The sequence below is a fragment of the Oncorhynchus masou genome, chromosome 29 (genome assembly GCF_036934945.1).
Source record: "Oncorhynchus masou masou isolate Uvic2021 chromosome 29, UVic_Omas_1.1, whole genome shotgun sequence".
In the NCBI taxonomy this organism is placed as follows: Eukaryota; Metazoa; Chordata; class Actinopteri; order Salmoniformes; family Salmonidae; genus Oncorhynchus; species Oncorhynchus masou.
The window spans coordinates 51,875,025-51,889,548 of NC_088240.1; the positions used below are offsets into that span (position 1 = coordinate 51,875,025).

General features: G+C 45.1%; 1 protein-coding gene across 5 annotated transcripts in view; it reads right to left on the reverse strand.

Moving 5' to 3' along the window:
- The window catches only part of ptprub (protein tyrosine phosphatase receptor type Ub), a 374,285-nt gene that overhangs the window by 133,637 nt on the left and 226,124 nt on the right, over nt 1-14,524 (reverse strand). For all 5 annotated transcript variants that reach the window (XM_064945224.1, XM_064945228.1, XM_064945226.1 and 2 more), the window contains exons 7-8: nt 6,336-6,629; nt 2,094-2,411 (exon numbers count right to left, since the gene is read on the reverse strand). In XM_064945224.1, coding sequence (XP_064801296.1) covers nt 2,094-2,411; nt 6,336-6,629 — 612 coding nt within the window. The remainder of the gene's footprint in view (nt 1-2,093; nt 2,412-6,335; nt 6,630-14,524) is intronic.

Consider the following 14,524-nt stretch of genomic DNA (forward strand, 5'->3'; position numbering starts at 1 on the left):
AATGGTGAATGCTGTTACAGCTCTGTCTGGCCTGTACACCAGGGGGAAGCCTGGCCTAGACACATCCATATAAAAACAATGCTAACTGTTTTTATAGTATCCTCTGTGCTCTGTGGTTTTCTATTCCAGACCACAATCCCCATTAGTCTGTGTGTGTAGAGTGCAGGGTGGAGGGGTAGTTGGGGCTAAAGCAACAACCATTCAGCGCTGTGAGGAAACAGCTGAGTCTGGTGTTATTTTGGTAGTGACAGAGTTTGGAAAGAGAGTTCCTGATTAAAAGCTTTTGAAGGGTGTGTTTATAATTGACAGGTATCTCTTTTTTTCTCTTTCTCTCTCCCTCGCTTTTTCTCTCATTCTCGTTCGCTCTCTCACACACTTTTTTTTTCTCCCTTTGGTGTGAGAACAGTGCGTTTGTTTAGTTTCTTTTTAATGGAAATATTTATTTGTCCTTCAGCCAGGCATCTGCAATGCACAGAGGCAGCTGTTGGCTGCCCTGGCAAAAAATTAATATATTGGGAGATATGGGGGGAAATCCGTTCTTTCTGGCTTACTAGTGGGCCTCAGATATGATTATTAATATTTAATTTCCATTTGAGAAAGGAGACGGATCCTTCGGGATACTGATGCAGCCTCTTTGAGATGGTCACAACGCTTTTATTCAAGTCTACTGAGACACAACCGTTTGGGAATGGAGACGGACAATAATAGTTATGAATCCCTTCAATCAAACTGTAGCTACTTGTAACGTCTGCTTCCAACTCACACCCTCAAACACGTAGATCCCCTGAACACAGCTCACTTTCCAGCCCACACTCTCAAACACCTAGATCCCCTGAACGCAGTTCACTCTCCAGATCCCAAATCACCTGGATTCTAATCACCTTCTAATCACACACCTGTATGTCATTATCACACACTATTTAGTTCAGTTCTTTGCACTCCATCACTGTGATGTAATGTTTGTTTTGTGACACACATCTTTTAGAGCTCTGGGTTTCCCGTGATTTACTCCTCCCGTGTATGATAGTTTTGGCCTGCCTCACTAACAACACGTTTTGCTTATCCCCTGCCTGTACTTTAGCCTATCGGATTTCCTGTTATCTACCTATTGCCTGATCTCCCGGACTACGTTACAAGCCTTTTCCCTGCCTGTACTGTTGCCCTTTTGGACCCCCTGTTTATGACCTTCTGCCTGCCCCTGGACCCAGCTACCTGCCTCCTGTGTATGACCTTCAGCCTGCCCCTGGACCCAGCTACCTGCTTCCTCCTGTAGTCCTTTGCAATAAACACCTGCTGCGTCCTGAGCTTGAAACCAGCTCTCGGTCTCCCCGCGTGTTCTTTACACTACTGATGTTGACTGACCCAGTGTTATCAATCCCAACTGTATAGATAGCTAGATTTTTTGGGCCATTTGAACAGCACTATTTTTGTTCATTTGTTAATACCCTCCTGAGAAAAGTTTTGGATGACTCCCTAGGTACTTTGAGTTATTTTGGTCTCACAGAAGTTTCACCACTACCTAAACAGACAGACACCAATGTGATCCATGAACAGTCAAAAACATTCAAGTGTTTCTTACAGATGTCTGGGAAGCAGGGATTGAGAAGGTAGACAGCCATGTCAGCCATGAAGAGGTTGTATGGCAGCCAACAGACCTTGCCAGGCTATCAGGTACATCTAAAAGCACTGATATAATGTACCAGCAGTGTTCAGCAGACTCCACACATTTTTGAGAATAGTAACCAACAACCTGAACTGCGGCCTGACAAGACTGGAGTATTGCACCACTGAAAAATATTATTTTCGCATTAGGACACTCTAACACAAGATGGTTCCTATCATTCTACTTTATATGAATATGTGCCCTGTATGTATCAGTTCATCAGTCTCAAACATTATATCATCAGTCTCAAATATCAGTCTCAAACATTCTCCCATGTTATTACGGTTTCTATGAATATGTACCCTGTATTAGCTCCTAAGCACAGTATATGTTTCCAACATTCTCCCATGTTATTCTAGTTTCTATGAATATGTACCCTGTATGAGCTCCTACGTACAGTATTCGTCTCCAACATTCTCTCATCACTTACTGTCCTCTTCAGTCTGAAAGGTGACCTCCCGACCCTCCTTCTTGCCCTCAGGGTTGGCGAGCGCCAGACGGACCCGGATGGAATGGTAGGCCGGCAGGTCGCGCAGGGTGAAGCGTGAGGCATTGTGCTCCACCGCCAGGCACTCGCGCACAGTAGTGTTGTGCCCGCCGCCGCCCCCTGCGGTGGCATAGCGATAGCACAGGGATACAGAGTAGGTGTGGCAGCGGGTCAAGTTGTAGGCCAGCGTCTCCCACTGCAGGGTCAGCTGCCTGGACTGGATCTCTGAGGCTGTGAGACCTCGCAAGGCCCGTGTTGGTTCTAACAGAGGGAAGGTGGGAGGAAGGGAGGGAAAGCAAGAGAGAGAGAAGGCAATGTTATCAACTCGGTCCAGGTCTTCTTTTGAAAAACCTATTTTTATCTCAAGAGACTAACCTGGTTAAATGAAGCTGAAATAAAAACTGTTTAAACACAGTGTAAATTACAAAATCTTTAAGTTTTAATGAAATCCTTTAGTAATAGCCCTGATGTTCCCATGTGTGACAAGTTCTGACAACGTTCTCTCGGTCACGCCGATGTGTTGGAAGCTGTTCATCCAAGCTAGGTGGCGCTACCATGTCCCATCATTGAGGTCATCAGTTTTCCTGCCAGAGAGAAACTGTGGGCGCGGCACACTCACGTCCCCCGCCAGCCATGCACGGACTAGTGCCAATTACGCTAATTAATGGGACAGGCTGCGGGTCTCTGTCACACCCCCGCCAGTCCCGCCTACGTGTCAACTAGAAAATTGAGTGTCCCCTATAGTTCCACGCCCAGAGGCCAAATTCAGAACCAATAAATAAGAGCGCTGTCCAAGGGCATTCAATTCCGCCAGTATATTTTTATTGCTGGGTCATTTTGACAGGCTGCTTGTTTTTAGCAGTCACCCAGTTACTTCTGGTCACTGCTGGGTTTGGGGTCAACACTGTTTCCTTTGACTCAAGCAGAGAGAACTAGAGCCTTGTCTTTCTACTCCCTCGGCATAGACAGATAGAGGGATACAGAGATACTGAGAAGCCTCTGTGCCTTCAAGCACAAGCCAGTCAGTGTTGCAGTAAGAGATACAGGCTACAAGGGTGAGCCAAGGACAATCTCAGGCAACACATTACCAATTGAGGCATTTTTCACATCCCATTATTAACACAATCGACGCCTTTTTGTCAAACAATATTCTGCATAATGTATTGTATTGCTTTGTTCTTTTAATAGGGATTTGTGACTAATGGCAGAGGAGAGTGAGAGTGACAGAGGAGATATGGAGCGGAGGACTCAGCAGTGAGAAGAGTAAGGTTATATCAGCCAACATCTTCATTCCTGCACTAACTACAACACTCAAAGGGATTCTACTCTCACTGCAGTTATTTGTGCTGAGGACTAAAACAATGGAGCTAATGCATCGATGAGCGAGGGAAAGCTTAAAGGAAGAATGGGAGTAATCAAGGGAGATGGATTTAAAAGGTGCTCTCTCTGAATATGCAAGGAAATATATGCGCACAAACAGGCACATGCACACACACACACTCTAACACACCACTCAAAAGGCTCTCTCTTCTATTTATCTCTTCATCCCTTTCTATTCATTATATCTCTCCCTGAAGTTTATCCATGTATCCCTTTCTATTCATTATCTTTCTCACTGAAGCAGAATTTCATGACACTGGCAATCTATACTTAAGCCCCTCCACAGTCACCTGTTTACTTTCCAAATGTGTTTTCTGGCATCTCGGTCTAGAAGGAAACACGACCACTGCTTTGTTCTGAACATCAGTTTGTGACAGCAGATACAAATGTGGGCTGGGTAATAAAGTAGTGGTACATTAGACGCGGCAGGAAATGTTAAAACAATTGTTCAATTTGATTGAGGATTGTCTTTATGGTGTAATGGATAGTCTGCCCAGTCTCAAAGCTAAATAAAGAGAGGCTTATAACTGACGAGCTGGTGACAAAACCACCAAAGAGGCCACAGTGTGCCCATTGTGGATTTTCATAAAATTGGACTTTTGTGCCAACACCCTTCCCCTTGCCCAGTCTATTTGTCTGCATGCCACATTCAAATGTGTGCGGCACACACTCCCTGTCAGCCTTCGGAGAGGGGTTGCAGAATCCCCAACATGGCCCAGAGCGGCATGCTTGTTCCTCACAGTATAGAAGTGAGAGGAAAGGAAGAGCTTCTGGTTTATTACCCCCACTAATACTGATTCATGGGATTACCTGTGGACAGGGTTGTCCTTGGCCTGGGTTGGTGCTGAGCTGTGGAGGGAGTATGTGGAGACCTAACCACAGGGGAGATGAAGGAGGCCTGCCATGATGGACGAGGAAGACGAGCCATGAAAGGGATGAGCACACTGTAAAGTTCCTAATTTTAGTCAGGCACCGGTATGAAGCCCCTCGCTCGGCAGAGAGGTCTGGTGGCAGGGGCTCTCCAGAAGGCTCAGTGACCCAGAAGCAGGTGGAAGCCTATTAAATAGGTTTGGAAATAACTTGTCTCCTTTGTGACTTACTTGAGGGGCTTTGAGCTACGATAATGCAGCCCTGCTGATAATCACAGTGATGGCTCACCAAGCACACCTGGCTGGCCATCAGAGGCGGGCGGAGACCATGTTCACATTCACGGCCATTAGTTTTACAGCACTCACAAGAGGACGCCCGGGCTCCACTATATAGGTCTGCGCAAGCCAGGAAGAGAGGCGTTGTTCCCACGGAACAGCAGAACATACCCAGTCCATGGCAACACTGTTTTTTGGAGAATAAAGTAACTTTAGTCATAAGAACACCAAGAGGGTCCAAGCCTCCCGTATGTTCACTCTGGTAACTAGCACACTCCCAGAGATCCCCACTGTGACAAGACCATATATTTCCTCATGCTTAGACCTAAGCAGCCCAACAAATTTGAGGTGGATCATAATGCAATGATGAAGTTTGGGGTCAGTGTGGGTTCTGGACCAGATGGTCTGGGGGAGGGGTCAGTGGAACTCAAGGGTGTCCAGGTGGTGATTAGAGACTCCTGGAGGGTGAACGGGGTGATGGAGAGGAGTATCTGAAGGTGTGTGAATCAGGATCAGGCCACCAACAGAACAAACAAGTAGACACAACAACCTAACCCTTATGTTGTGAAAACAACAGCTGGGGAAATTAAAGGGCAAGAAGTCAGGCTTTGATATCTGAGACAGTTATTTGGAGTCACCATTCGTATGAAAATTACCTGGAGGAACAAAACATGACAGACAGGATAAAACGGTGCCACTAAAATAAATTTACATTAGAACAGTGTGTGCATCCTCTCTCACTTCACAACTATACATTTCCCTCTCCTATTTCCCTGTCTATCTCTTTAAAAAATAGTATAATTTTTTTCCCTTGTGTATCCTTTCTCTACTTCTTCTCATTTTCTCCCTGTGTTTTTGAGTGAGAGCTGGCTCTGGGCTCTCTATTTTACTGATGAATGGCTGGTGTCTGCGGCTATTGGGAAAAGGGAGTGTGCTTAATGTGTCATCAGACAGGACATGGAGGCTGTGTTTGGTGGAACAGGGAGGGGGGGTGAGAGATGGTTTGTGGTGGGAAGAGATCGCTGGGCATATTAAAGACTGATGACTGTAGGAGGGGACAAATGCCCACAGGAAATAGGCATGCATTTTGTGGTTGAGTGTGTGTGTGCTAGTTGTTTTCTTCCAGCAATTTTTTTTTTTTTTACAAAGACCACCTCTCAATCTCACAGAAGGGTTTCAGTCTGGAATACAATTTGGCCACATTATCACCACAGTCGATGGTCTGCTATTCCACTTTTCAAATTCAATAATATAATGAAGCAATTAGTCTGAGATTAAATAAAGTCTGAGCATCTAGCTGTTGGGCATCTGTACTTTGAATAGTCTGAGGAAATATCCTCTCTAAAATGACCAAAAATATGAGCGTTTCTGAAGTTTCGTAGGTAAAATCCACAGACGAAGCAAACTGCTTGTAGAATGATACACTTCCCTCTATTTATCAAGACTAGAAACATATCAGTCAGACCAAGAAAACTAGAATGATCTTACAATAAAATGTGTAAATCAATTAAAACATTATGGTAAGACTTAATGAAGGATTTGCAAGTGGTTAATAACATGTATTACCAACCTATTCTGTGTTACCAAACACTGACAACTATGAGAATGTCACATACTGTACAAGAATATCTAGACCTTGCCACACCGCCCAGACCCTCACCTGCACACTTAGTCCTGCTGATGAGGGGTGGTCCGGGTGGTCCGGTGCCGCCCTCTCCGGGCCGGGTCAGCAACACACTTATGTGATACTCCGTGTCTGGGTCCAGGTGCCACAGCTTGTAGGTGACCATGTTGACCCCATGGACCTCGGACCAAGGTGATTGGCTGGCCCGGTACTCAATCTCCTTCCTGATGATAGGGCCATCTCCCAGGATGGAGTTTGTGTTGAGCTGGATGATCAGATATGTGGAGCCCGCTCGCAGCAGCTGTGGGGGCGCAATAGGGGAGGGGGGAACTGTGGGAAGAAGACAGGGTAGGAGGCTGTGAGGTTATTTAAATGTTATTTTTGCTTCTATACACTGTAGCTGTATCTATGTGACATTTGAGGACTATCTTGGTCAGAAGCGTTGAACTGCATTCCACTGTCCTTCAAAATACTATGTACTATTGCAAATCAGTCTTATTACAACATGCTTATCAGCTTTTCATACTTTTACTCCATCTACAACCTTCAGGTTTGTTTGACTCCCCCACCTTTTTTTTGCAGATCAAGGGATCAAATAGCAGATTGGACACACCTATTAATAACGCACTAACGAGCCATACATGAACATAGCAGATAACCGCGAGTGGAAAACCCCCCAACTGTGCATATGGTCTGAGGAATGTGTATGATCTCAGAATACAAGCTCTCTTAATTGAGGGATGTGTGCCTCCCACTGGCACCATAATTCATGCAAGAGCTTCACAGAGGAAGTCACCATGATGAAAGAAGAGAACTCAACATCATTCTGAGGACAAGTTGCCAAAGCAGGATTCATTTCAGAGGCCACCGTCCGAATGTCACTGACAGCAGACTCTCGGAGCCACTGAGCAATTACACAGAAATGTGACTGTGTGAGGGGAAGAAGGGAATGCAGAAAAATGAGGACTAAGAGCGATAGAAAGATCAGAGATAGATCTGTGGCTGTGACTAATCCCTGATTCCTGCAGAGGTGCCGGTGTCTGTTATGACTGTCCTCTCAGAGGGCTCTCGTCTCTATTCCTGCCTCATCCCATGGACACTTGCATGGAGCACGTACAAACTGCAGGCAATCATACAAGCCTCTGGAAGCACAGGGAGACAGGCACAGGGAGACACTGTATATTGATGTAAATTCACCTCATCCCACATCAACAAAACTCCCTTACTGTACTTTCCCAAGGATTCTTCTATAACTGGCATTATTCATTACTGTTGCATTTCTGTTTTCAGCACCATTTTGTGTTTAGGAACACAAACCCAGCTGACTGTATCAGCTGGAGGTTTGTTAACATATCTTTTTATTTACTTATGTATTTGCTCAATGATTATTATTTTTCCGAGATCCCTGAAAATGAGTTTATTGAAACATGACAACTGATATGATACATCTTAGCCAAAAATAACTCAGGGGTAAAACTCCACAAAATGTGTTCTACATTGCAGGGACAGAACACTGTCCTCCATGGGCCTCTTTGCAATTGACATGATTACTTTGTGCATGTAATCTATGGGCCAAATGGGGAGCACTTGTGGGATCTGAAATTAGTTGATCAAGCTAATTAAAAGGCTGATTACCCTCTCGTTAGCGGGGGCAGTGGGGGAGGACTGTTTATAAAAGCCTTGTTAAGGGGCACGCACTGCAGTCCCTGTGAAATACAACACAGAGTATGAGTTATGGCCCTGTTGCAGAACGGCTATGCATCAGTTCTCAGGAGTCAGGACACAACACGCCATGCCAAAAATAACCCACATATTTTGAATTTAAAAAAGCTTCGGCAACAACCATGTCACTACTATAATGCTACTAACAATTCTAGAGCTGAGAATTCTTTGTACAGTTTTCTACGGAGCTGAGCACATTACTTGGAGATTGTATGGCCCTCTGTCTGTGAATTGATTGAGGCTGTTGCTTAATGGCAGACACCGTGTGAGCTCAGTGTTGGTCTGGCAAGGGGCTGTGCTCTTATCCACCAAATGGTCCGTATCACTAAATCCATGCTGCCACATCTATAAATTGATTAGATTGGTGCTACTTCACACCCCCCCCCCGTTACTTATTCTCTCTCCCCCTCCTCTCTCCTTTTTCTTATTCTCTCTCTCTCCTCTTTCCCTCCCTCTACCACCTCTCCCTACTTTCAAGGCCTGTTTCAAGAAGTGTTGATGCAAAGGATATAAAGCACTAGAGGAGACGAGTAGAATAGGACTTCTCCATGTCCTTATTTCCCTCTCCAACTCATTCCTCTGGTTTAGGGATTAGGGCCTGGCGTGGCATCAAACCCTCCTATTGAGCTGTGTCATCAAAGAGCTGTCAGAGCAGTGTCAGGCTCTAGGGTTAGAGTGAGTAATGGGACTGAGGTTGGGCCATCTGCAGAGAATGATATGAAGGGGCAGAGATATTGGATCAACATTGGTGTCCAATAGATCAGCTCTCCAACACTGCTCTACTGATCAGCCTGGAACAGTATTATTATTATTTACCTTTATGTCAACAGGGAAGTCATATTGAGACTAAAGTCACTTTGACAAATGAGCCCTGCACAATACAAAAACAAGCACATATAGTACATCAGGCAAACATAAATATAGACATGGCTGCAGGTAGCCTAGTGGATAGTGTTGGGCTGCTGGATTGAATCCCCGAGCTGACAAGGTAAAATTCTGTCGTTCTGCCCCTGAGCAAGGCAGCTAAAGACGGCTGCTAGAATCTTAACTAGAACCAAATAAATGTGATCATATTACTCCAGTGCTAGCCTCTCTACACTGGCTTCCTGTTAAGGCAAGGGCTGATTTCAAGGTTTTACTGCTAACCTACAAAGCATTACATGGGCTTGCTCCTACCTATCTTTCCGATTTGGTCCTGCGTACATACCTACACGTACGCTACGGTCACAAGACGCAGGCCTCCTAATTGTCCCTAGAATTTCTTAGCAAACAGCTTGAGGCAGGGCTTTCTCCTATAGAGCTAAATTTTTATGGAATTGTCTGCCTACCCATGTGAGAGACGCAGACACGGTCTCAACCTTTAAGTCTTTATGAAGACTCATCTCTTCAGTAGGTCCTATGGTTGAGTGTAGTCTGGCCCAGGAGTGTGAAGGTGAACGGAAAGGCACTGGAGCAACGAACCGTCCTTGTTGTCTCTGCCTGGCCGGTTCCCCTCTATCCACTGGGATTCTCTGCCTCTAACCCTGTGACAGGGGCTGAGTCACTGGCGTACTGTTGCTCTTCCATGCAGTCCCCCTAGGAGGGGTGCATCACTTGAGTGGGTTGAGTCACTGACATGATTTTCCTGTCTGGGTTGGCGCCCCCCTTGGGTTGTGACGTGGTGGAGATCTTTGCGGGCTGAAGATATCCCTCTAGTGGTGTGGGGGCTGTGCTTTGGCAAAGTGGGTGGGGTTATATCCTGCCATTTTGGCAAAGTGGGTGGGGTATTGTCGGATGGGGCCACAGTGTCTCCCGACCCCTCCTGTCTCAGCCTCCAGTATTTATGCTGCAGAAGTTTATGTGTCGGGGGCTATAGTCAGTCTGTTATATATGGAGTATTTCTCCTGTCTTATCTGGTGTCCTGTGTGAATTTAAGTATGCTCTCTCTAATTCTCCCTCTTTCTGTCTGTCTGTCTGTGTCACTCTTTCTTTCTTTCTTTCTTTCTCTCTCAGAGGACCTGAGCCCTAGGACCATGCCTCAGGACTACCTAGCCTGATGACTTCTTGGTGTCCCCAGTCCGCCTGGCTGTGTTGCTGCTCCAGTTTCAACTGTTCTGCCTGCGGCTATGGAACCCTGACCTGTTCACCGGACGTGCTACCTGTCCCAGACCTGCTGTTTTCAACTCTCTAGAGACAGCAGGAGCGGTAGAGATACTCTGAACGATCGGCTATGAAAAGTCAACTGACATTTACTCCTGAGGTGCTGACCTGTCGCACCCTCGACAACCACTGTGACTATTATTATTTGACCCTGCTGGTCACCTATGAACATTTGAACATCTTGGCCATGTTCTGTTATAATCTCCACCCGGCACAGCCAGAAGAAGACTGGCCACCCCTCATAGCCTGGTTCCTCTCTGGGTTTCTTCCTAGTTTCTGGGCTTCCTAGGGAGTTATTCCTAGCCACCGTGCTTCTACACCTGCATTGCTGGCTGGGTTTCTGTACAGCACTTGGTGACATCAGCTGATGGGCTCTATTAATACATTTGATTGAGTTAACCCACTGTTCCCACCTAGTTAACCCACTGTTGTATGTGACAATAAAACATATTTTGTTTTTATTTATAGTGTCCATATACATATTTGGAGTAACAATTATTCTATTCAAAGGATGTGCTTTGCTTACGATAGCGCATGCATCATAGTCTATATCAGTGGTTCCGAAACGTTTTATAGTTCCGTACCCCTTCAAACATTAAACCTCCAGCTGCGTACCCCCTCTAGCACCAGGGTCAGTGCACTCTAAAATGTTGTTTTTTGCCATCACTGTAAGCCTGCCACACAAACACTACACAATACATTTATTAAACATAAGAACGAGTGTGAGTTTGTCACACTTTTGCTCGTGGGAAGTGACAAAGAGCTCTTATAGGACCAGGGTACAAATAATAATAATAATAATAATAATAATAATCAATAATTTTGCTTTTTGTTAACTATCTTACATATAAAACCTTATTTGTTCATTAAAAATTGTGAATAACTCACCACAGATTATTGAGAAGGGTGTGCTTGAAAGGAAGCACAACACTGCAATGTTGGGTTGTATTGGAGAGAGTTTCAGTCTTAAATCATTTTCCACACACAGTCTGTGCCTGTATTTAGTTGTCATGCTAGTGAGGGCCAAGAATCCACTCTCACATAGGTGCTTGCAAAGGGCATCAATGTCTTAACAGCACGATTTGCCAAGGCAGGATACTCTGTGCGCAGGCCAATCCAGAAATCTGGCAGTGGCTTCTGATTAAATTCAATCTTCACAGAACCGACAGTTGCAATTTCAATGAGGCTCTCTTGTTCAGATATCGGTAAGTGGACTGGAGGCAGGGCATAATGAATCCAGTTGTTTGTGTCATCCGTTTCGGTAAAGTATCTGCGTATTAGCGCACCCAACTCACTCGCTATATCACATTTGCCATTGTCCGTAAGCTTGAGTCCATTTGCATACAAACAAATCATACAATGATGGAAATACCTGTGTGTTGTCCTTGTTAATACAGAGACAGAGAAGAGAACCAACTTCTTAACCATAGCCTCAAATACTTATTTTCCACCATAATTTGCAAATAAATTCATTAAAAGTCCTACAATGTGATTTTCTGGATTTTTTTTTCTAATTTTGTCTGTCAAAGTTGAAGTGTACCTATGATGAAAATTACAGGCCTCTCTCATATTTTTAAGTGGGAGAACTTGCACAATTGGTGGCTGACTAAATACTTTTTTGCCCCACTGTATGTCCGGAGAGTCCCTGTATTCCTAGATTCAGATAATTCAGGTGAGAAAAAACATCACCCAGATAGGCCAGTCGTGTTATAAACTCCTCATCATGCAAGCGGACAGAAAATTATGGTCAGTAAAGAAAACTTTAAGCTTGTTTCTTCAAAAAAATGTGTCAATACTTTGCCCCTTGATAAAAGCGTTACATTACATTTACATTTAATTACATGATTGCTGCCCATGTCATTGTATAGTGCAGAAATAAACAGGTTCAAAATCATATCAAATTGTATATGTCACCAACCAGCTGTATGTTGATATTGTCGTTGTTCAGCCACGACTCGGTGAAATATAAGATATTACAATTTTTAATGTCCCGTTGGTAGGATATACATGCTTTCAGTTTGTCCCATTTATTTTCAAGCGATTGAATGTGTGCTAGCAGAATGGAAGGCAAGGGCAGATTAGCCACTTGTTGCCTGATCCTCACAAGGCATCCTTATCTCTTCAAATAAAATAAAATCAAATCAAAAAAATCAAATCAAATGTATTTGTCACATACACATGGTTAGCAGATGTTAATGCGAGTGTAGCGAAATGCTTGTGCTTCTAGTTCCGACAATGCAGTAATAACCAACAAGTAATCTAACTAACAATTCCTAAACTACTGTCTTATACACAGTGTAAGGGGATAAAGAATATGTACATAAGGATATATGAATGAGTGATGGTACAGAGCAGCATAGGCAAGATACAGTAGATGGTATCGAGTACAGTATATACATATGAGATGAGTATGTAAACAAAGTGGCATAGTTAAAGTGGCTAGTGATACATGTATTACATAAGGATGCAGTCGATGATATAGAGTACAGTATATACGTATGCATATGAGATGAATAATGTAGGGTAAGTAACATTATATAAGGTAGCATTGTTTAAAGTGGCTAGTGATATATTTACATAATTTCCCATCAATTCCCATTATTAAATTGGCTGGAGTTGAGTCAGTGTCAGTGTGTTGGCAGCAGCCACTCAATGTTAGTGGTGGCTGTTTAACAGTCTGATGGCCTTGAGATAGAAGCTGTTTTTCAGTCTCTCGGTCCCAGCTTTGATGCACCTGTACTGACCTCGCCTTCTGGATGATAGCGGGGTGAACAGGCAGTGGCTCGGGTGGTTGATGTCCTTGATGATCTTTATGGCCTTCCTGTAACATCGGGTGGTGTAGGTGTCCTGGAGGGCAGGTAGTTTGCCCCGGTGATGCGTTGTGCAGACCTCACTACCCTCTGGAGAGCCTTACGGTTGAGGGCGGAGCAGTTGCCGTACCAGGCGGTGATACAGCCCGCCAGGATGCTCTCGATTGTGCATCTGTAGAAGTTTGTGAGTGCTTTTGGTGACAAGCCGAATTTCTTCAGCCTCCTGAGGTTGAAGAGGCGCTGCTGCGCCTTCTTCACGATGCTGTCTGTGTGAGTGGACCAATTCAGTTTGTCTGTGATGTGTATGCCGAGGAACTTAAAACTTGCTACTCTCTCCACTACTGTTCCATCGATGTGGATAGGGGGTGTTCCCTCTGCTGTTTCCTGAAGTCCACAATCATCTCCTTAGTTTTGTTGACGTTGAGTGTGAGGTTATTTTCCTGACACCACACTCCGAGGGCCCTCACCTCCTCCCTGTAGGCCGTCTCGTCGTTGTTGGTAATCAAGCCTACCACTGTTGTGTCGTCCGCAAACTTGATGATTGAGTTGGAGGCGTGCGTGGCCACGCAGTCATGGGTGAACAGGGAGTACAGGAGAGGGCTCAGAACGCACCCTTGTGGGGCCCCAGTGTTGAGGATCAGCGGGGAGGAGATGTTGTTACCTACCCTCACCACCTGGGGCGGCCCGTCAGGAAGTCCAGTACCCAGTTGCACAGGGCGGGGTCGAGACCCAGGGTCTCGAGCTTGATGACGAGCTTGGAGGGTACTATGGTGTTGAATGCCGAGCTGTAGTCGATGAACAGCATTCTCACATAGGTATTCCTCTTGTCCAGATGGGTTAGGGCAGTGTGCAGTGTGGTTGAGATTGCATCGTCTGTGGACCTATTTGGGCGGTAAGCAAATTGGAGTGGGTCTAGGGTGTCAGGTAGGGTGGAGGTGATATGGTCCTTGACTAGTCTCTCAAAGCACTTCATGATGACGGAAGTGAGTGCTACGGGGCGGTAGTTGTTTAGCTCAGTTACCTTAGCTTTCTTGGGAACAGGAACAATGGTGGCCCTCTTGAAGCATGTGGGAACAGCAGACTGGTATACATTCTTGCCAATGTCCAGTCTCTTGACAACAAGGTTGATGAAATCCGAGCAAGGGTAGCATTCCAGAGGGACATCAGAGACTCTAACGTTCTGTGCTTCACGGAAACATGGCTCACTGGAGAGACGCTATCCGAAGCGGTGCAGCCAACGGGTTTCTCCACGCATCGCGCCGACAGAAACAAACACCTTTCTGGTAAGAAGAGGGGTGGGGGTGTATGCCTTATGGCTAACGAGGCATGGTGCGATGAAAGAAACATACAGGAACTCAAATCATTCTGTTCACCTGATTTAGAATTCCTCACAATCAAATGTAGACCGCATTATCTACCAAGAGAATTCTCTTCGATTATAATCACAGCCGTATATATCCCCCCCCAAGCAGACACATCGATGGCTCTGAACGAACTTTATTTAACTCTTTGCAAACTGGAAACCATTTATCCGGAGGCTGCATTCATTGTTGC